Below are 23628 nucleotides of genomic sequence, written 5' to 3'. Positions count from 1 at the left end.
CAAGATTATTTTGTTTTGAGAAGGTGTGGGTATTGGATTTGAAGTTTGGGGTGTGATTAGTTGTAAATAAAATTTTTCTTTTTTAGCAAAATGAATTTCTTGAAAATTTCTATAGTCATAATGATGCCTTTCCTTCTCTTAAATTTGATTAATCCCATCCATGCCTAAATCTCCCCTAAGGTTTTTTTCAAGTCCATAATGTGGTTCATATAGTAAGAGTTAAGCCACTATATAGAACCAAACTATGGCATGCTATGTTGAAGATTATGCAAATATAAGAGCAGTTGACTGTGAGTTTGACCATTATATAGAACCATATGGTGAGAATATTTTTGAAGAATAGAACGAATCTTCAGAATTGAATGCATACTTTGGGAGAAGTAATTTTTTGACTATGATGATGGAATTGCTTGAGTTTAGAATTTGGAATTAGACTATTTGTTAGGCTAGTTTGTTAGTATGGTGGGTTTGGTTGAAATATGGAGAAAAGCAACTGACAAAATAATTTTTGTTTTATTTTTGAACAAAAAGGGTAATTTAGGATGTTTGAGAAAAAAATAGTCTTTTGGGTCTATATTGTTATATAAACAGGAAAAACAAGGGAGATAAGTGTAATTTTAAAAACTTCAGAAGAGATATCTATAATTGTCAGAATCCTCTCCTGAGGTTTCTGAAATTATCCCAAAGAATTTATAGCCTGCACAAATCCGCACAATGGACGGTACCTGCACGAGTGCCCCCACTTCGTTTTAAAGTTAGTGGAGGAAATCAATTTATCTAGTTATGGGTCAATTTTGAACCGCACAAGAGTTCAACTTAGTTAAAGAATCCATTTGATTCTCTGCATCAATCTTGCTGTGGTTTGCTTTGCTCAAACAGAGATCAAAGAAGAAATTCTACAGCACAGGATCGATCTTATGGTGGGTTCTATTCCATGGCGAAAATCAATCAGAATAAAAATTCTCCAGTTTTTGTCTCGTAAGAAGTCTTAATATATCCTTCTTGTAAGATTCTTCGATTTAGTAATATATACTATTCTAGGTATTATACTTAACATCTCATGTTATTCTTTAAAAATTTCGTTGCGTTAACAAAAAAAAAGTAAATCTTATATACACTATCCTATCACCGTTGAATTCATGACATATGTGAAAAAGTTAAATTTCAAATTCAAATTTTGCATGATTATCATTCATCCAATGTTAATAATGTGTATATTGCCAAAATAGTTAATTTGTGTTAATAGTTTCATCTACCAAATAGTATATTAAGTGCTTAATTCTACTTCCTCTGTTGTTTAAAATAATTAAAACGACCAATATTTAGATATTCTTCTCATAAAAGTGTAGTATGTACATTTATATGTTGGCTCCCTGCTTTGAAATCTTGGCTTCGCCATAATGCTAACCAAATTCAATTATGTCGGGAATGAAGTTGGGGCATTTTGCAATGAGAATGTCCCAGATGTAAAGGAGCATTTTTCTGATGACAATGAGAACTCAAAAACAAATTGATGATATGTTTCACATTTAATTCTTCTATCAACAATAAAGAACATTCTCTATCTCTGCAAGCTGAGCATCAGCTGCACTCAGCTCCTCTTATGCTTTATATCAACGTTGTATTCAATTCCTGTGCTTACTTGTTAATTCAAGAAATAGACATGATAGCTTTTCGTAGCACTCATATAGTCTTTTTTTTTGTTAAGAAAAAGTTTGTATGGATTTGGTTCCATCACCGTCACGATCCAAAATATGCCTTTGAGACCATAGAGCATTTATAAGGATTTTTACGGATCGCCTACTAACACAGCACTTATATGGATATGCACCCAAAATCACTTATACGAATTCTTATAAGTCGTCCACCAACACAACTCTGATCTTGGGTAGATTTGGTTCCATCACCGTCACGATCCAAAATATGCCTTTGAGACCATAGAGCATTTATAAGGATTTTTACGGATCGCCTACTAACACAGCACTTATATGAACATGCACCCAAAATCACTTATAGGGGATCTTATAAGTCGTCCACCTACACAACTCTAATGAACATGATTCCGGGACCATAGATCACTAGGAGTTCTTACAGATTATCAACATAACCCTCATATCAGCAATGGGGATTTTTTGTAAGTAAATGTCCAGTTCTTATCAACTGAGCCAACTTATGTTAGCAAGTACTCGTACAGTTAATTATCCCCTTTGTGGTTCAATGTGATTATCAGATCTACCAGGGTGATTCAGGGTTCAATTTGTTAAAATTACAGCCTACTTTTCTTCAATTTTTGCTATATTTTGATAACTATGCTAGCTGTCGATCAATGGGTGAATTTCTGGATTCAACTATGAGCTTCTATCAATTGGCTGCTTAAAAGTTTCTAAATGCTTGTCTCACTCATCCTGGTTATAATAAATTAATATTGCCTGTGGATGAGCCCTTGGTCGAATTAATAAGATTTCCTATCAAAACACTCCAATTATAGATTTGATATACTTGCAGAAAGCAAGGTCTTCCAATTATTACCAGGATTAGTGGTGGTAGCTCGGAATGACGCTGGGCCTTGAGTAGTTGCCTGCTGAAAAATATATATATATATTCCTATGGCTGTTATTGAAAGTGGTCATACGATGTTAACAAACTAATCCGTTCAATTTGCAATTCGATCCGTATAGCGATTATACTATGATGATTTGCTCTTTTTTTTTTTTTGGTAAAAAGAAAATTTTATTAACAGGTTTTTGAAAATTGTCCAGAACAATTTTACTTGTATCGTTGCTCCTATTAGCAAGTCAAACATGTATTTTTTTTTTTTTCCAAAAAACGGTAACATTCAAGTTAAACGTGTATTAGGAATTACAAATTTGCAATTTAACAGGGGATAATTTCACAATCCTCCCCTGAGATTTATTACATTTTCATGCAGTACCCTCCAAGTTTGAAAAATTAGACATACCTCCCCTCATTGTGTAAAATGACAAAAATAACCTTCATCCAATGTTGAATTTAACGTCTCCATGAAGAGTACTAATGTATTTTAAATTGAATTTAATAAATCCTCTAGAAAAAAGTAAAAGATAAATATAAAAAAGAAGAACATGAGTGATAAAGTTCTATCTTGTCATAGACACCCACACCACCTAAATCCAATCATACTAACTCCATATGGTAGTGATTTTAAAATAAATAAAAAATTTAGTTTCCTCTATACGTAGATTATTATTGAATTAGTTTTGTTGGTTATGTAGGTATCAACATTTCTTGAGGGAAGAGGAACAAATTTACTAGAGAACTTTTAAAATTTACTAGAGCACTGTGAGCAAAACTAACGGACGTAAGAAGTATGAGACCATGCAGGGGCACTGCAATTGCAAGTCAGTAAAAGGATTATTTCCTTATAGCACCCTCTAACTTGTATGGAATCTTGATTTTGCATTTTAAGTTTCAATTTTGAACAAATTGCACCAAACCCTCAAATCTTGCATTCATCCTGTTTGAGTAACACCTCAAGTAAAATTACCTTACTCGATTCCCCTTCAATGTATATATGGAATTACATAGATGAACGAACCAAAATATACTCTAAAAGTAATGCATTTGTCAAATTCAGAGTGGAAGCATGTAAATCTGTACAAAATCAAGAGAGTAATAAGTTGTGTTGCAATTAATAGGGGTGCACCAAAAAAAATCCAAGAAACTGTAAGGGGCAAAATAAATAGGAAAATAATGCAGTAACATATGTTAAAGGAAAGCCGGTTGTCATTCTTTATCCTCGGCTTGGGAGCTGTGCCGACAACATCGGGGCGGTTTATCATTGGCTGGGATGGTTTGGAATAAGGGTACACCCTTGAAAATTTCATTTTTTGCTTGGCGGCTGATAAACAACTTTGTGGCCTTGGATTCGGTGCTGCGACGAAGAGGGCTGCCTTTGGTGTCCAGGTGCTGCTCCTGCTGTCTGGAAGAGGCAGAAACCTTGCCACATTTTTTCGTCAATGGACCGGTGGCAAGAGAGGTTTGGGGGCATTTTGCCGGTATGTTTGGCATTCTTCACTTGCCGTCGGATGATATTCAGCTCATGTGGAGGGAGTGGGCCACATCGCTGACACGCATCCCTACTCATCATATTCGATGTGTACTCCCGCTAGTGGTTACATGGTTCATATGGCAGAGAAGAAATAAAGCGAGGTTTGAAGGATAGGCTTTTTCGGCTCGGGAGGTCATTGTTGAGGTGAGCAATTTCTTGCATGACTTGGGAAGAACAAAAAAGTTGGATAAGGCACAGTTCAACGGTGACCGGGACTGTGTATGGGCACGCTTCGCTTCCGGCGGAACTCGTAAACGACGACCAGTGGTAGTTACTTGGGCAAAGCCACCGCCCCTGCGGTACAAATTAAACACGGATGCTAGTGTGGTCAACGGGAGGGCAAGTGGAGGAGGAGTGCTTCGGGATTCTTTTGGTAGGGTTATCGTGGCCTTCTACAAGGAGTTTGGGAAAAAAGGAGTACTGCAGGCGGAGGCTCTAGTAGTATTAGAGGGGCTCCTAATATGTGCAGCAAAGGGGTTACAAGGGATTCTAGTAGAGGTGGACTCGGCGGTACTCGTGTCTTTAGTCAACTCTTCGGCTCAGGGAGGCTGGTTGTTTTGCAATGTGCTGAGGCGGATTCGTCGCCTTTTGGATCAAGTGGCTATGTCATTTACACATATATTCCGAGAAGCAAATGTGGTGGCAGATAGGCTAGCTGCTCTACAGGGGGGGTCCCAGTCAAGTTTTTGATGCTCTTCAACAGCTTCCTAGGGAGGTTCGAGGCTGTATTGCTATGGATGCTGCCCAAATCCCGTCCTATAGACTAGTGCCTCAGTAGGGGGAAGCACCCTTCAATTCTCTTGTAATTGTTTTGTCTACATTTTGAATAAATGATTATTTAAATTAAAAAAAAAAAAAAAAAAGGAAAGCCGGTTGTGGAGAAAGTATAGATTGGACTGATTTTGAAATATTGTAATTCGTTCATCAGAAATTCACCTAAACATATTCAATGCTTCGAGCTAAGAAGCAAATATATTTATGTGCAAAAGATGAGAGAGTAACTAATTTTGCCATTGTCATCGAAAGAAACGAAACAATTAAAATAAAAACAAAAGCTTAAATAAGAGATATTGAGCTTTCCAAAAACAAATTACTCCATAGATAATTAAAATTGATAAAAGAACAAGAGGATTGATTGCACTAGTTGTGAGACAAAATCATGTACAGATCATGGTGTTTTCTTTCCGAGTTAATGATTGGATTGGAATGGGATAGATTCAACAATTTAGAAGACGGTAATCTGTCCAAATTTAATATTTAGCCAGAAGGGAAAAAAAAAAAACACATTAAGGATTTGAGTATAAATATCCCTGATCTTGTTTGGAATATGTGGTTGAAGATCACGGGAACTTCCAAAAAAAAAATTAATAAAAAGATCTGGAGTCCAAGGATCAACATATAAGAACGAGACTTAACCAAGATTCAACTGGCTAGCTCGAACAACATCATGGCATAGAGCTTTCTTTAATGCATTCGATTCCAATTAACTCCGGCTTCATCCCCTTTTTCCCCCAATCTCTGGCTTGTTTGATGGACTGAGCATTTGAAGGTTTCAATAGAGGAGGAAAATAATGTGAAAAGCAAGTAAAAATGAAGTCTGAGCATCCAATATCGCAGGTAGGAGGTTAGAAGAATCAGTACCAGATAGAACAATTAATAACGTGTAGTTGACAGAATACATTTCAGCTGCAGTATGCTACTAGCAATTCCAGAGTCTTGTGCCAACATTTAGCAGGCAAATTCGAATGTTCTTGTTCGTGTTTTCAAACCGTCAGGCTAACAATTTGCTCTGTTATTTAAGGGCTGGTATTTCAGCAATCAAATGTTACTCTAATACACGTGAATGCATCTTGAGAATTTTTACTGGGAAAATGACCTGTTTCATCCCTCACATTTCGCAAAAATATTCGTCTCATCTCATCCCTCACTTTTAAAACGAAGAAAATTTGTTCGTGACATTTAAAAATTAAAACTATTATGTCCTTGAACCCAACTTTCAATATGAATCAAATCATCTAGTAACCCAATAATAAATTTCGTGCATAAAGTTGATAGATTACTCAACTCCATCACATTCACATGACATTTATTGAACAAAAAAAGGAAAAAATTTTAAAAACTAAAAAGGCCATTCTTTTTATTGGAATAGTAGGATTTCTTTTTTGGGTAAATCTTTTCTTACACCGTTAGTATATACACTTGCAAGTCTAGATGTATACTATATATATATAAAGTTTGGTGTTTAAATTTAAATTGAAATGATATGACAGGTATCTAAATCCGTCAGAGTATGCAATGACAATATAGAAAAGATTAATCTTTCTTTTATTGTTAGAATTTTTTATTTTCTTTTTTAGATTCATTAAATTTCACATAAATATCAAATTGATTTAACCAAGTGATCTATCAATTATACTCTCAAAATTTGTAATTGAATTGTTAGGTGGTTGGATTCAAATTGAAAGTTGACTATGGGGAAGTAATAGCTTCAATTTTTAAATATCAAGTACGAATTTGTTTCGTTTTTAAAATGAGGGACGAAAAAAATATTTTTGTGAAATGTAAGGGATGAAACTGATCCCTTTTAACTATTGATGATTTAACCTGAAACATTTGGCTCCACAGCACGTAAAGCATTAATGCAAGTTGGAATTGTATGCATATGGGGGAGGATGCATGTTGCTTGATCAATTCTAATTACATGTCGAAAATGCAACAGTTTAATCTATGAATTGCAAAGCTATTTCAAGTGCAGTAATCTGCCGGATGAATTCAGCCGGTTGCTTCAGCCTCCAGTTTCAGTCAAAGGTAGAAATGCCCTTGAGATTTGAGAATAGTGAAAAGGAGTTACTAGTGTAACATAACTTACATATGGAATTTGCCTTTTAACAGGATCAGGGGTAACTTTCTATCCGAAGAAGCATCTTCTCTGAGAGCTCCATCCACAGGATCTGCAAAGTTGAAACATGCTTAAACGGAGTGGTGGCAGCCTTGAACACTCATTATTTGAACACAGGAGGTCAAATGCATTATTCGCCCCAAATCATTTCTAGCCTTCCACAATGCTACCACGGATGGCTTTGTTTTCTGATTATCAATTGACTGCCATAATCCTATTCAATTTGAAAAAATAAAATGAAAAGAACTGATAGCTATGAAAGAATGAAAACTATTTACCTCATGGATTTACACATTATGGCTTTCGTTCATGCAGGAACAACAGAAAATGGTAAAACGAAACCACTCATGCCAAGTACATAAAACTGTTTTCTACATCCTTTGAGAAACATAAACGCATATACCTAGCACTGTGCCAAAATTTTCTGCAAGAGAGAGAAAGGAAAAGACAATTTTGTACAATGTAGGGGAAGTTGCTAGTTTTCACCATCTAAGACTGTTTCCAAGAAAGTTGCCTTCGGTATCCCAGGGTCGATTTTCAAACGATTTTCCAATCATGCTTCGCTTCTCGTTTATGGTCCCGCTGTCACTCCTGTACTCAGGAAAGTAATCCAAAAATGTTTTGCTCCCTAGCTCTTGAACTCCATTAAAGAGGAAGCTCCTTAGTATTTCCTAGATCAAGAACAATTGGATAAGTTAATACATTAAATGCTTATTGGTAGTCAGCAACCAAAAAAAAAAAGGATACCTCTGCAAGGGCTTCCCCAACCAGTCTTCTCAGAAGTCGATGCCCAGGATCCTGCTTTGGAGAAGTTGCATCAGGTGAATGCATATTGACAGAAAGTGAATAGATGAAGCAATAGAACTTTAAACTGATCAGGTCAAGGTTTTCCATTAAAACCTGAACTTCCTGACAAAAGTTTGTATCAAAGATTATACAATGAACTTTCACATTGATCAACTTACTTTACATTTCACATGTAACAATCATGCAATAGCCGCACTGGAAAACCTACGAGTTGAATGGTTTACTACAGCACCATGTATATACATCGTAAAACAGAAGTTCTGATCCAAACTTTGAAAAAACAACACAACTATTGACAGGCTAGATGTTATATGCATCTTATTTTTGACTTATCGTGAAGAAAAGTGACCAGTAGTCATCAACTTTGCCAGCTATGCAATGACATTTAGAAATTATAGCAATATCCAGTAATGTAATTTCAATTTACAAAAGAGCATGCACTGAGAACATCTTCCACCTTAAAGTACATACTCTTCAAGGATAGATAAAATCAGAATACAATCATAAATTACACCAATATTAATGACCGCTCAGAAAGAGATAGGCAAACCTTCAGATTATTGCCCATAAAAAGTAATTCAAAACTCTCAGCTTTTCTTATGTGCTTTTGATAAATACTTGAATATTTCTCGGTATTTTCTTCTTTCGCAATCTTCTTTGTAAGAAAAGCCATAATGATAAGCACAGCAAGCTGACAGCAATGATGCTAGCTCAAAAGTTACATTACACAACAATGTTGTCAAGTCAGTCATGAAAAGCATTTAATATAAATGTAAAAATACCTTTTCTGCCCTCCACATGAGATACCTATGCTGTGCCTCACGGTTGGAAACAATTTCAGATGTATCAATCTCTTCAGTTGCTTGCTCCATCAACTCAAGCCACGCCTAGAAGATGGAAGAACAAAGTCACCATCACAGTTATTTCAAAAGAATTCCTAAATTTCATCCAAACACTTAAACTCGTGTCTCATGGAATACAATAGCGTGGTTTCTGTGACAGAGAAAACCCTGAACAAAATCAGTATCACAGGCTACCACATATAGGCCATTTTGCATTAACATATTAAACATCCAGTGGTTGTACCGCAGCAATGCACTGAAGCCCAATTCTTAAATCTAGTTAACTTCTTTTGATTCATTCCATACTTATCATCCACAATTCAAAGAAAGAAGAGTGAGGTATAAAGCATATCGATTGAATTAGGCACCCAGTTTCCAAACTAAATTACAGAGTGTCAGAGAAAGTGATCACAGGAAAGATTGATCGAGCAACATATTAAAGCAAGTTAGTTGTATTTACCTTATAGTAATCCTTGAATGCAGAAAATAAAACATCATAATAGTATTGGCTTGAAGAAAACTTTGTCCATATTACTATTGGTGAGAAAAACCTCAAAGATTCACTGGTAATCTTTCCACCCCAGGGTAAAAGCTGCATGAAATCTGTGTTAAGTCACCATGCAACAGTTTCAGCTGGTGTTAATTGAAGTTTTCTAGAATCTGCAGTTTGTGATGCTGCGCTATTCAATTTTTTACCTCAGCATACTTTAAGCCAAGAGGAATCAAGTGTCTGTAATACTTCTCCTTGTAGTCATCCCGATCTGTGACAGCATGCAAGGGATTGAGGTCCCTGAAAGAGCTCAAACAAACTCTAGTCACAAGACAATGCATTACCACAATCATTCTATCCGCCAGCTCCCAATATGGGACAAAATATTTGATATCAACAGAAAGGCCAGTTATCAAGTTTGGAAATCATGTGATTTGAGGTCCCTTCCATTACATCCAACACCAATTTAATCAAAACATGTAGCCTTGCCAAGCAATGTCAGTAACAAACTACAATACTTACAGTCGAATGATTAGTTATTTCTCAGTTACTTCAAGACCATATTTACTCTTGCTCACCAATACAACTCTCAACAGTCTTCAATCCAGAATAAGCCACATATCACAAACTTTGAGTATCATGGTTGATGTAAAAATGCAAAAGAAAAGCACAGTAGCAATAATTTGGACAACAAAAATTACATCCTCCTGATTGCTATATATAGCTGTAACATTCACCTCTGCCTCAAGCAACCAAGATAAGACCATGAAAATGCAGCTAAGTGAATTGGACAATAATTGCTCCCTCATGTATGACGTAAAAATACAAAGCCAAGTAAAAAATAAAAAAAAAAATACAACTTCTAACTCGGCTCCGTTATACTAATCTTAGAAAGCAAAAGAAGATGGTTGAGTATTATGGATGGAAAACTATGTGCTATGTTTGGATGGTAGATTATGTGGAATAATTTTTTGAAAAAAATAATATAGCATTTTTTCGATGTGATGTATGTGAGATAAAAAGGTGGTTGGAAAATGTGTTGAAGACGTAAGCAAATAAAAAAGGGCATATTAATTATGGATACCAAAGTTCTAAAGAACCAATGGTTAACCTATCAAACCCTGTTATCTGAAGTCCATTAGTTGTCAACCTAGAGCAACGCCTGAATTTTTTAACGTAAACTTTTAGCTATTTAACCAAGTTATGCCCTGCAACAATGCACATTAAGACAAGTATCCAACTATTATATCAAGCTACTTCTACAAGCTATGCTTTCTAATGTTATAAGTGTTAAATATATTTCAGTAACAGAAGAAGAATACAACATCATCTAAGTGCTATCTTAGCCAAAAGTAAAAGACAAAAGAGAAAACAAGATAGCTTACAATACAACTATGTTTGTGCTAGCAGCTGTAAAAAAGTTGGCACAAAATATAGGAAGATCAAATTCTGGCTTAGGGAACACCGCAAAATCCAAAACCTGCAGCAATACTCTATATCAGATCAACTTAGAAAAGATAGATGAATTGCATAAGGCTGTGAAACTAAAAAAAAAAAAAACGATAACTTCTACTACTTTTAGTCTCCAGTATCATAAAATAACCAAAATTTTGGAAGAGCTGTGCTTATATTTTACTAAAGATCTCATGTCACATAATAATTCATAACGCTAGTTAGCTGGCCAGTTATTATCAGAAATTTTTGTAGTATTTCATTGAACTCTATCTTCTCTCAAGCAGCCACAGCTTCCTGGTTAAACTGCCCTCACAAGTGTGTACTGGCATAATGATTGTCATACAGGCATAGCACTTGCTGATTTAAGCACTTTGTAGGCTATCTTCTATGTTTGCTTTCCAATTTGATTATCCTTTAAAATAAACAGGTAAACAACTCGATCTCTCCCAAGCAGCCAAATTACTTCCTGGTTAAACTGCCTCAAATTTCTGTAAACAACACATAGCTTACTCGGTATTGTAGATGTTTATAATTTGGTGGCTTGTAAGCAATTTGTAGACTTTGAAATTTCATTCTCCATAACTGTTAAGTAAAGAACGCAAGTCTATGCCTACTTGGGTAACACAACATTCATGGTCCAAAATAATTGTCTAACCTATGTTACATGGAAATTGATCAGCAGAACAAGTTTTAATCAGTTGTGAAGTTCATCAAACACGTGAAAATAAAGATCCAAGAAACACAAATCTTCTTGTCAACGTTCATTTGAGTCCACCACCAGAGTTAATTTATCACAAATCAGTAATTGTTGGTAGAGCATAAACTTTTAAGCATGTGCCAAAAGAAAAAAAAAATACTCACACTCATTAATAACCCTGCCGTGACTTCAACAACTAGACAAATTTAGATATTTTGCCTAAAGATGGTAGGGTACATTCCATACACCAAAGTTATTCTAATATGCCGAAGCAGAGCCAACTAGAAAGTGCATGATGATCAAATGAATCCTCTTGGAATTTCAGAGACAAAGAGAAAGAGAGAGGCATTACCATTAACCTTTTGATGAGGAACTCAAGAATACTCTAATTAGATATAGTGTTTTCAGGTCAAATTCTGTCTACTTCTTCCCAGTCACAACTCTTTCATAATCAACACATTAAGCAACTGAATGCATAAAAAGTATATGCTACACAAAATGCACACTGTGTATAGATGTACAAGGGAATGAAATTAAAGTACACCTGCATGCCGTCATTCCCTTCAATTGACAAACAACGGAGAAGTCGAACTTTAGGTGCTTCAAATGAGAGCATTTGGAGTTCAGTTCGCGCGTCCATACTCATTAAGGAATTGAATTTCTTCTGTAGGCAAGAGAAACAATACACCATTGTACTTATTCAATGGTATAAAATCAGACCAGAGAAGCATAAAGCACCGATAAGGTGAAACTAGTAAATGGGATACATTCATTTAGAAACTTGTCCAGTATAGTTGACACTTCACAACATTTTTTAAGCAGATACTTTCCAGACTCGGGAATGCTAGAGTAGCAGTTATGGTAAGAATTTGATTAGATTAAAATTGCATAATAAGCTGAAACTACTGCAACATCTTGAACATGATACTTCTATCACCATGGGGCTCCTGAGGAGACCACAGGGACGAGAGGTATTAGCGTCAGTTCCAAACCATCTGGAATGTAACTACCGCTCACGTCATCTGCAAGCTATCTTCAGCCAGAGGGAAGAAAACCAGAACAATGTCTTACGCTTGAAAGTACTTCCCAATGCTAGGCACAACTTAAAGGGAGGCAGCCTTGGCATTCCATCCCCAGTAACTTCTACCAATAAGAGGAAGCAAACAGCGGCATTGGCATTCTCCACTTTACCTGCTTTATATTATCTGTAGAAGTTGCATACACATGATAGAATGCCACTAACAAGTAGTGAACTAGATATAGTGGCAGTAACAAAAATGGAGTACCTATATCACGACCCCAACTAAAAACATGTCCAGTCCAACCAAAGAGACCAATAATCTTGACTTATTTTTCTTCATTGCCCTGTACAATGATATGTATGGCAAGATTTTTGTCGATTATTCTAAAACCCCTTTTCTACAAAATTAAATGAAATCGGTCTAAAGTTGTTTCTTGTCCTAAAATTAGCAATAAAGAGCACATGGGTTCCGACTGCAATTTCTGCATTTCAGACAAGGTTGCCTACTTATTTACCTGGAAATAGAGAACAACAAACAGTACTGAAATAGAACAATGGGTACCTGCAGTGGAGAAGTGGCCAAATGGGTATGGACTTTGGTTTCCTCCAGAGCAAAATCAATGAACTTCTTGTAACAAACAGCAGAGGCTTCCTTCATACTCCCAGCCCTGCTGCTGCTGCTGCCGCCTTCTCCACTCTTCCTAATGCTACTGCTACAACTTTTTGGTGGCACAAATTGATAATTACAACAGCTTAGCATTGAAATAAACATCTTAGAATCAAAATATCAGAAACTTCACCATCTGAACTTGCAATGAATGAACAAAATTTAAGGGTGAAACCCCAGTAGTAAAGGAAAAGGAAAGAGAAAACTTACAAGCTGGGATTCAGGTAAAGAGGAAAGCTTAAAGACATCTTGAATCCTCTGTTAATTCAGAGAAATTGCAACTTTGGTCTTTGGTAGAAAGGGAAAACGAGAGTTTGCAAACGGGGTACCTGACAATCATCACCAAATTTGGATGTCCCTCAAAAGTATTAAATTAGTCGACTTTTAGTCACCAACTATTAAGTATATGTTTGGGAAAATCGCCAATTTAGTCCTCAAACTATTTTACTAAAGTAGATTTGGTCCCTCAACATTTTATCACACGAATTAAGTTCCTTGACTAAAATTATTGTGTCAATTGAGGACCTATACGGCATCGCCACCCAAAACACATGTATCTGTACAGAAACCAACAGCGAGGCAGGGGTTTTTTTGGAAGTACACATCCTAATTTCTACGGGAAGTAAGACAAATCCCATTTTGTATCCAAATAAGGGGAAGCCTGTGAAATTAGGGGTTTTCCAAGACATAACCCATTTCGCATCCAAATAGCGGAAGAAATTAGGGGCTTGAAACCGATTCCCAATTACCAGCTTACAACTATAATGTATTCAAGTTCATCCTTTGAAGTGCATAGCAGATGGAGAAATTTGGATGCGGGATCGTCCAGCTCAACTACAAATCGATCTTCAAGGAAGGAGGCCTATGGAAGTTCACATTTCGGAGGATCTAGCCCAGGAAAAGTTGAATATTACAATGGAGAGGAAATCATGAAGTGCCATCGCCAAGAATCCTGTAGAATAGTGTCTTCTTGGACTGCAGCAAATCCGTTTAATGGATGAAGAAATTACGGTGTAATAAGACTAGCCAAATGCTTAAATTTTAATAATCTTTGTAATGGTTAGGGTGTATTTATTTAAGTTTTATTACTAATGATGGATTAATTTTGAATGCAGACTGCTCATTGTTGCAAATTTTTTTTATGGTACAATCCGCCCTTGCCGGAGTATACAAAGAACACGATTTCCAAATTGTTAAGGGAACTAGGGAAAGCCGAAGGAAACAACAAGGAAATGAGGATAGAAATTCAAAGGTTGAGAAAAAAAACCCAGATGTTGATGTTGGCACTGGTAGGAGGTTGCATCTTATTAATGGCAGTATGGGTTCACAATGCAAGAAGAAAGCTTGTGGAACTAGGACTCAAAATGTTGCATTATAAATAGCGTAGTTGCAAGGCCAAGTTGGTATGCAATGTACTGTTCTTGTTTGTAAAGTCCTACCTTTGTTTATTCTTGTTGTTGAGATGGAGAAATTTATTAGATATGATCTACTCTGCTAGTTTGCTTCTTGATTGGTATTGGGATCACCACCACTTGCAAACAGTCAATTCCTTTGAGTGTTGTAAAAATTTCTAAAACAAATACTTAGCTCATATGCCTATCTCAATAGGCACCCTTAATCTTGTTTATCAGAACAATTCAAAAGGGAATTACTATTCACATTTTCATTTTAGCTTCTTGTATTCCAGTTCACTTAATAAATAATAATGCCTTCAAGGAATACTAAAGGGTAATTGAGAAGTGAAAATATCATCTGGTTAACGAAACTAAAACATCAAATTACCTCATTATAAGAATGAAAATGAAAGAACAACAAAAGGTCTCTATTGTACTAGTCTTATAAAGTTGCAAAGTTTGCCAGAGAAATGGCATGTTGAACTACTGAGCACTAATGTGTGTGGCCTCGTATCATTGCCATCTTCTATCTTGGCCCCTTAGTTACTGGATATCATAACATTATATTGTGTTAAAAGGTTAAAAATAATTTCGACAAAGTGTTGCCTTAAAAATGAACAATTTCACCTGCCAACCAAACAACCATTGTGATACATACACAATATATAAGAGTAAAATCATGAATACATGTGGTCAGGTACATTTCCAGCCAGTAACAAAAGCATTCGTTCACTAAAGAAGTCAATTGTAACTTAACAAAAGCTAAAACACAATTGACTGGTTCAACCATGCTAACAAAAGCTATGCAAAATGTGGGTTGACCAGCATGACAACAGCACCATAAATTTCAGTCATGCTCTATCATCTTATATGGGCTGACCCACAGCACAAAATTAACTAAAGCTATACAAAATTGACTTGACCCAAAGAACAACAGCACCAAGGTTGTAATTCAGTTATGGTCTAAGTGGAGCTTCTTCATCGCACATGCATGGCTAGTCAAGTTGTGTTATTCCTGGTTGACTGGTATCATCCGGTTCATCTAAGAGTCTACGAGCCTGCATATAATCAACAGGTACAGGTCAGTGCAATAACTTAAAGAGCAAAGCAAATGTTAAATTCATATTAATGCTAAAAAGCCTTCTTTCTGCTTGGTTCTTCGTTTTTTTCCAACCGATTCAACGTAGGGACCATAAGTAGGGATGGCAACGGGGCGGGGTTGGGGCGGGGGACCCCTCCCCCACCCCCCGCCCCGTTGCCTATTAATTCCCCCCAACCGCCGCCCCGTCCCCCGCCTCCCACTCCTCCCGCCCCCGCTTCCCCCGCGGGGTTAATAAAATTGTCGTCGCGGGGTTAATAAAATTTTATTATAGCTAAATTTTAATAAATTATCAAATACTAAAATATCAACACATTTTCAAGTTATTATTCATTGTAATTTTACAATTGAAACTCATAAAAATAATTAAATAAAAGTTATTTGAATACAATCCAACATGATGAAATAAATACAACTAAAATAGTCGAGTTTTCATTTTTGGTACAAATACAATCACTAATTCATTATTATGTTTGTGCTTTTTTTTGAGAAAAAAATGCTATTCTATTAAGTGTAATTAGAAATTTAGTATAAATATATTAGTAAATTTAGTATAACTAATTAATAAATTCTATTAGTAGACATGTCTAATTATTCATTTAATTGATAATATCAATTATATTATATAAATTAATATACATTATATAATGCATCTGACTAATAATATCATTATCATAAGTTTATAACTAATTAAATTACATATTATATATATATATTTATATATATATACTTTTTTTTTCCGGGTGGCGGGGCGGGGGATGGGGCGGGGGTATACTCCCCCGCCCCGTTTCTAAACGATGGGAAAAAATTATCCCTGCCCCCGCCCCGGGAGCCCTTCGCGGGCACTCGCCTCCATTGCCATCCCTAACCATAAGTATTCATTTTTGCATTCCTTAATCTCCAACCTTGTGCTTGTATAGTTGGACATGTCTTTTTATTATGCCCTGGAGCTCGACAGAAGCTGCATTTGATTTTCTTCTTCGATTCAACAACTTCAGTGAAATGTGCACTTGAAACTACAAAGCAAGAAATAAAAAAAATATTGAATTTATGTCAAATTCATTGAAATATAACTTTTCGCAGATTAATCATGTGCCATCAAATTTATTTACCATTTTCTTCATGAACAACAGCTTGTATGTCCACATGGCAGCCTTCACCTGTTTGTTGTTCACCCGCTACAGGTTGTTCATCCATTAGTTGTGCTTGTTGATATGAGAAAATTTTAAAAAGACAAAACAGCGAAAGACATTTCCAATATTTTGGCAGAATAGCAGTGTTTAAAAATATGTAAAAGAGGATGTATACCAGCCTGGCTATGGTCTAAGTCAGTCCCTACAATATCAGAGTGGCCCTCGGGATGACTAGTTGGATATGTTCTTCGATTGTGACCGTCCACATGACATTTGCTGCATTTGTTGCTGCTGAGAGAAGGACCCCTTCCAGTGCCATGGCCAACTAAATGCTCAGCTGGTATAACCAATGGACATTTCCTTACCGTATGTCCCTTTTCATGACATTTTGAGCAACTTAGTGTACCTCCAACTCTTGACAGTTTAGTCACTCCATTATTACTCTTTCGAGATTCATCTGGTTCCCTCCTCCTTGCTTTTTATGGCCTACCAGGAAGTCTCAACTTCTTTAGTGGTAGGATCGGGATCTTACCAGAATCCCTCCAAGCATTAGATCCCGGTAATGGAGCAATAGCTGGGTCGTACGAGGCCAAATACGCCTCTCTCAAGTAGCTGCTGTGCACGTAGTCCTCTGGTGTGGCATTTATTAGTGAAATACGGCAAACTTCATGGCAACAGGGCAATTCCGTGAGCTCCCACTTTCTACACGTGCATGTGCATCTTTCGACATCAACCACATAGGTTCCACCGTAGATATGCTGCACTTCGAATCTTTTGTCGTCTGAGTGTCTAGCAATATTGGCGGCAATCTCATTTTTTGCCTTTTCAAGCTTTTTTTGAATCTTTGGACATATTATATCAGTCCTCTTCTTCATCCATTCCCTTTTTATCTGCATCCTATCCATGAGGTAAATTCTAAGGGTCTCCAACATACCCAAGATTGGTTTCTCTCTAGCTTCCAAGATCACAGCATTGAAACTCTCACAAAGATTATTCAGTAGGATATCGCACTTAGTTGTTTCTCTAAAATGTGATCTTGACCATTGTCTTGGATTTGTATTGTCCACCAGCCACTTATGAGTATTGTAGTCATACTCGTTTAAAGCATCCATCTCACTCTCAAATTTGCGCATGTATGATGACCTTGTACAAGTCCAAAATCTTGCTTTTATTGATTCACCTGGATGCGATTTTTTCATGTTATTGTGTAGATGCCTTACACAATGCCGATGCTCCACACCCGGAGTGACTTCATGAATGGCAGACCCCATCCCTGTTAAGTGTGTAACCATCAATTTTTTTTAAAAAAATACGTATTATATTTACATTAATTGCAATCTAGGTAAGCCAAAAAACAAGAAAATTGTAATTATCTTTTGTCTATCACTAATGAAAGTCCATGTTTTTTGTTCATGAATGCACAAGTCATGTTTCAAGAACTCCACGAACCACTTCCATGAGCTCTTATTCTCAATTTCAACTACTGCATATGCAATGGGGTAGATACAATCGTTGACATCAATCCCAACAGCAGTCAACAATACTCCTGGATATGGACCCCTCAAGTGGCAACCATCTAAACCAATCAATTGTCGACAACCAACCTTGAAGCCTTTTTTCAGTGCTTCAAAGCATATGTATATCCTTTGAAATCTTTCCTTACCACTTATATCATCAACCGTTGTCTCCATATGTATTGTTGAGCCAGGATTGCAATTTAACAACTCTTTGCAGTAGTCCCACAGCTTTGTATATTATTCTTTGAAACTACCATAGATCAAAAGTTTTGCCTTCATGAAGGTCTTACTCACTTGGTCTCTTGTGATATTCACGTTTAGCTCTAAGTACACCTTCTCCTTAAATTTTGTGACACTCACCCTTTTATTTAATCTAAGAAAGTCCATATAGTGTCTACTTAGAAAACCTGAATTGGCACGCTTGTGATGAAAAGTCCTACCATAATTGCAAGATGGTCCCATGGTTCTAATAACAACAGCGTCACTATCAACCTCTTTAGAAGCATAAATGAACCAGCCACAATTTACACTATTGCATTTAGCCTGCATTCTAGACGTGTCATTTTTACCCCACCTAAAATGTTTACCCCATTTAACTCCATAATACTCAACAGCTTGTTTAAATATCCGTTTATCATCAAACAATAGCCCAACAAAGAATTTTGGATCGACCATATCACGCTCAGGTCTAAATCTCACGTATCTTGGCTTTCTCCTCTTTGAACTATCTTCATCCGAGACTTTATCATTGCTATTTAACTCTTCAGAATTCATTGACTCTGATTCTTCATGCACTTGAATATTTTCTTCATGGTACAACTTGAAGTCAGTAGTTGTATCATTCCTATTTTGCTGCCTAAATGCTTTTCCAACAACAGGTTTTTTTTGTTCATTTTTTCTGCCCCGATTCTTGCTCTCATCAACAATTGTTCCGTTGTCTCTTTCACTTTTTCAAACTCTTTATTAGCATCGACAATAGATTTTTTGAAAATCACATCATCTTCATCATCCTTAAAGTCGTAATCACTATCCACCAAGCTTTCATTTTCTGTAGAATCTGATTGTACATCTTCTTCAATCCCATAGCCATTTTCTTCCTCCATTAATTTAATTGGCACAGTGTGTGAGAACCCGTACTTTTCTCATTTTCTAGGGTTTTATTTATTTAATGGCTTGTTTTCTGCATTTTCTTTAGTAGGAAAATTTTCTAGATAATTTTTATGAGCAGATATAGTTTTTGGATGATTTTTCTAGTATCGAATAGGTTTTGAGAAATTAAGAGTGTATACCGGATGTGGGACCCACTAGGGCGAAAAGTTCAGAAAAATTCGGCCAATTTGATTAAGTTTTGGATACTGAAATTAATTTACTGAGTGTTAAGAGATAAGCAGAGGATGCTAAGTGGATTGGTATAAGAGAGACAAAAGTTAGGCAAGTCATTAAATGAGGTGACAAGTGTCACCATAGGATTGCTTCTTACATAAGACCACTATTCACCTTTTCTATTTGACCAAATAAATCACAAAATTAACCAAAAATTTCACCATTTTGCTCTTCATCTTGGCCGGCCCTCTCTCGCAAAAAGAAAGGAAGAAACTCTCCAAGTTCTTGATTTCATCTTGCTCCAAATCAACAAAACAACCATTTAATCTTACTTTTGTTCCATAGAAAACCTTAAGTGAGTGTTAGTGAGGTGTTGTGTGGAGTTATTTGGAAAACTAAGAGGACCAATTGCTCTCTCTCTCTTGTTTCTAAGGTGAGTTGTGAAGAACCACTCTCCTTCCTCTAATGATGCTTAAATCATGATTAGTGGTGGTATAAGATGTAATATTATGGATTACATCTTGATTTGTGGTTGAATTAGTGAAGTTTTATATTTATTGGTGATTTTTCTGTTTTAATATGAACATGATTGTGTGGCTATCTATGATGATTGGAAATGATGTTTAATGACTCTAGGAGGTGAAAAAAGTGATTAATTGCAACCAATTTCTGGTTTGGAAGAAATTTTAGAAAGTTAGGGTTTTATTGGGAACATTCTGCCCCGTTTTGTAGCTTATGGTTAGAGGCCGAATTGGCCTTGGCTTAAAACATGAAAGTTGTAGGGAATGATATTTTAGAGGTGCCTACAAAATTTCAAGTCAATCAGAGTAGCGTAGCCTGAGAAAAGTCGAAATTATCCTTGCTGTCCTGGTTTTACCCGAATGTAAGAATTGCGCCTGTAATTGGGTGTTTTGGTTGGCATTGCTTCGGAATTTGTTGTTGAGGTCTTCTGATGAAATGTAGCCCTGTTTCTAAGCTTTTGGATGGCTTTAATTTCTGGATTTGGACTTAAGTAGGCTGAGTTATGCTGTTTGCAGCAGAATGTGGTTTGTGAATCTGTTTTTGCGGTTCTAGTGTAGTATCTTGCATTTTTGACCTGTTTGCACTCGGAACTGGGCTGAGTGACCTTCTACAATATTGTAGCCCTATTTCTTAGCTTCGAAATGGTGGGTCTTGTACCTTCATCCGATAATTGTAGTGCCTTTGGTGCCATTACCGCAAAATGAGGTCAAAAACTGTTTTTTTCAGGGCAAAGCTAATTGCATTTCCGGATTTTCTGGTTTCCTCTAATGCTTGTATATGCTTATGAAACCCTATTGTGGTCGTATTTGGCATTGGTTTATGACTCGTTATCGAGTCTCATTGTACTTGTTTGCATGTTTTAGGGCGTGACGGTGGTTCACGACGTTCTTTTGACGGAAGTGCATGAAACACCATTTGCAAGCTTGGTGAGTGTACTACTCACTTGTGTGTTACTATATGGCTTTGATACTTGAAATTGATACGTTGAATGTTAATTGATTGAAGTGAGAGCGTACTTTATCACTCTCACTTATTGTTTATCATGTTCTTGAAATATTATATGAAATGTTACATGAAATAAAAATACATGACTTGGTGTCGTTTGGACGAGTATCCAACGACTACAATTGTTATCCTCGAGCTCAACCCCATTGATAATTGATTGAATCGAGCCGGCGAGGGCTTGGTCGTGCCAATTGATGTTCCTTGGGGAAGTGTTATATGGAATCTTGTAGTATGAGAGACTCTCGATTCCGGTTTACTCGAGTAATACCACAATGCAAGTGTTTGGATTTCGGGCCTGGTAGGGGAATGTTAAGTGGAAGGAATGGAAGTAAAGTGGAGTCTACGGTTGGTTACTTTTGAACATTGACGGAGAGTCAATGACGTCCAATCAAGAAATGCAAACGAGGGAAAAGGGCTCTTGAGAGCCATCCGTATCCTTTTCTCACCACCATTAATGTGTGCCTTTGTTTACTCTTGGTGAATTGAAATGAAAAGCTTTATGATTACATGAACTTGGTTGCTTAAGTGATAGTATCTCACTGGGCAATTAACTCACACCGTTCCTTTTGTTTTCCTTACAGGCATATGACTACTTTTGGAATGATTCTTACTAGTTAGTTGCCGAATGAGCTAAATGAATGTCTCTTTTGTATAGCTTATGAATCGAAACCCTAAATGTACCTTTAGGGCCGTTTCACTTTTAATTTTGGCAAACCATACATGTAGTAACTTTTGTATGCCATTTTGGCTTGTAAATACTAAATGTTATGTTGTATATGTATTTTGATGTTTGATTGGGTTCTGACGGGTCGGTTACTATTCATGACCGACTCCGGATTTCATTTTTTTTATTTTGGGTTATTTTGCCATTTTGACTTGTTTACGCGCGTTATAAGTTCCGGAACACAATAGATCGCTCTAAATTGCACCGTTAGTCCTGGCGAGAACTGGACAGGCAGTCCGCTAACCCCTTTGGTTCGCCTTAGGGGAAGGTGGGGCTGTCACACAGTGATTTCTTCAAATGTGGTAGACTCCTCAAACATGATGTCAACATAAAAAGCATCTTCATTTGATATACCAACCTCTCCAATATCCACATTAGAACTGCCCACTTTACTATCAATAAATATAATATGAAATTCTTGCACCAAGTACACCTCAACCATGCCAGTTTGTTTCCCTATACATGCCATGTCTATAACATCATCCTCACTTTCTATATTCCATAGTTTGAAACTACAATCTCCACAAGGAACTCTATAAAGCATTTTCACATTTTTTCCACATTCGACAAGAGTGCAAAAGCCATGGAGATGTAACATGTTAACTACATTTGCAATAACACCTTCAAATGATTCCATACTCCCCCCCACATACTTTTCTTGTGATGGTCCAAAATATACCCCACCGTAATATATTTTTAGTGTAAAGCAGTCCAACTCATGTCCTATGTTTTTTTTGGCATAAAAAATAAAAAAAAAATTAATTAGACATCCATATGCTCGGTCACTATCCTGTAACCCAATTAAGTAGCATGAAAACAACAACATAGTGCATTCTTCATAGCAAAGGGACCACCGAAACTAAAATAACAAGAGAGTTTACTACACATACCCCATATCTCATATCTACCAAAATCCTATCATTTAAATTAGAAAAGGGAAAATCTACCAACTGTAGTTCAACAACAAACAACGTCTATAAGATGCAAATTTCAACTTATTAGCAAAAAAATTAACTTCAAACATCGCACATGCAGGCCAAGACTTACCAGAAATCCTCGCTGCCATTCCGTCAGAATTTTCATCCTCGAGCTTTTCCTTGCTTTGATGTGCTGCCTGTGAACCAATTTCTCCGTTCCGCTCTGTTTTCGTCATCTTATCTCCCTCCATTGCTGGTAATTGGGAATCGGTTTCAAGCCCCTAATTTCTTCCGCTATTTGGATGCGAAATGGGTTATGTCTTGGAAACCCCTAATTTCACAGGTTTCCCCTAATTTGGATGCAAAATGGGATTTGTCTTGCTTCCTGTAGAAATTAGGATGTGTACTTCCAAAGCCTCGCCGTTGGTTTCTGTACAGATAATGTGTTTTGGGTAGCGACGCCGTATAGGTCCTCAATTAGCACAACAATTTTAGTCAAGGGACTTAATTCGTGTGATAGAATGTTGAGGGATCAAATTGGTTTTAGTAAAATAGTTTAAGGACTAAATTGGCGATTTTTCCTATGTGTTTTTCCTTCTCCGACGCGTAGAAAGACATATTTTCCACCATCCTGGCTAAAAATAATTTTAGAAACCTCTCCAATATTTATGTTAATATTATTTGTCACCCTTATAGTTTAAAAAATATTCACTAACTTCCCATAAAATCATGCATTTTGTAACAATTTCACACTTGTACCATTAAAATATTCTTATAATAATTATTTAATGAGAGATATATATTTCTCTCCCAATTCTACCCTTTTGTATTGAATTTTCTATCAAGTTGATTAGAATATTATATTTGCATGTTTTGCCTTAAAATTTTCTTTTCTTTAATGTTTTGCCTAAAAATTGTTAAAGTAGTGAAGATAATTTTGTTAATTCATGTATTATGATGGTGATTAATGGTCCCATCTGATTAATATGGGAGTTGAGTAATATCTCTAAAACTGTAAAGGTACCAAGT

General features: G+C 36.4%; 1 protein-coding gene and 2 long non-coding RNA genes across 13 annotated transcripts; 1 reads left to right on the top strand and 2 right to left on the bottom strand.

Moving 5' to 3' along the window:
* Positions 1–6716: 6716 nt before the first annotated feature.
* LOC113739999 (phytochromobilin:ferredoxin oxidoreductase, chloroplastic-like) lies at positions 6717–13348 on the bottom strand. Of its 11 annotated transcripts, none has more exons than XM_072070638.1 (10): positions 13176–13347; positions 12861–13050; positions 11822–11941; positions 10511–10605; positions 9332–9425; positions 9096–9227; positions 8576–8680; positions 7734–7784; positions 7473–7657; positions 6717–7038 (listed from the first exon to the last, which is right to left on the bottom strand). In XM_072070638.1, coding segments are annotated over exons 1-10 (1011 nt in total). In that variant the 5' UTR covers positions 13214–13347; the 3' UTR covers positions 6717–7037. The 11 variants fall into 11 exon arrangements, with proteins under 11 accessions (XP_071926739.1, XP_071926688.1, XP_071926714.1 ...); XM_072070587.1 differs by having other exon boundaries at positions 6965–7200; XM_072070613.1 differs by having other exon boundaries at positions 6965–7200; positions 11822–11938.
* Positions 13349–13494: 146 nt separating this feature from the next.
* On the top strand, positions 13495–14471 carry LOC140016880 (uncharacterized). Its single transcript, XR_011823129.1, has 2 exons — positions 13495–13978; positions 14081–14471. It is a non-coding gene; the product is annotated as an uncharacterized lncRNA (long non-coding RNA).
* Positions 14472–15025: 554 nt separating this feature from the next.
* LOC140006545 (uncharacterized) lies at positions 15026–23020 on the bottom strand. The gene is made up of 2 exons (XR_011814200.1): positions 22730–23020; positions 15026–15417 (listed from the first exon to the last, which is right to left on the bottom strand). It is a non-coding gene; the product is annotated as an uncharacterized lncRNA (long non-coding RNA).
* Between the last annotated feature and the right edge of the window lie 608 nt (positions 23021–23628).

Source organism: Coffea arabica, chromosome 1c, assembly GCF_036785885.1.
Source record: "Coffea arabica cultivar ET-39 chromosome 1c, Coffea Arabica ET-39 HiFi, whole genome shotgun sequence".
Taxonomy (NCBI): domain Eukaryota; kingdom Viridiplantae; phylum Streptophyta; class Magnoliopsida; order Gentianales; family Rubiaceae; genus Coffea; species Coffea arabica.
Note: the sequence above shows the minus strand (reverse complement) of the source record. Positions and strands in the feature narration are given on the sequence as shown.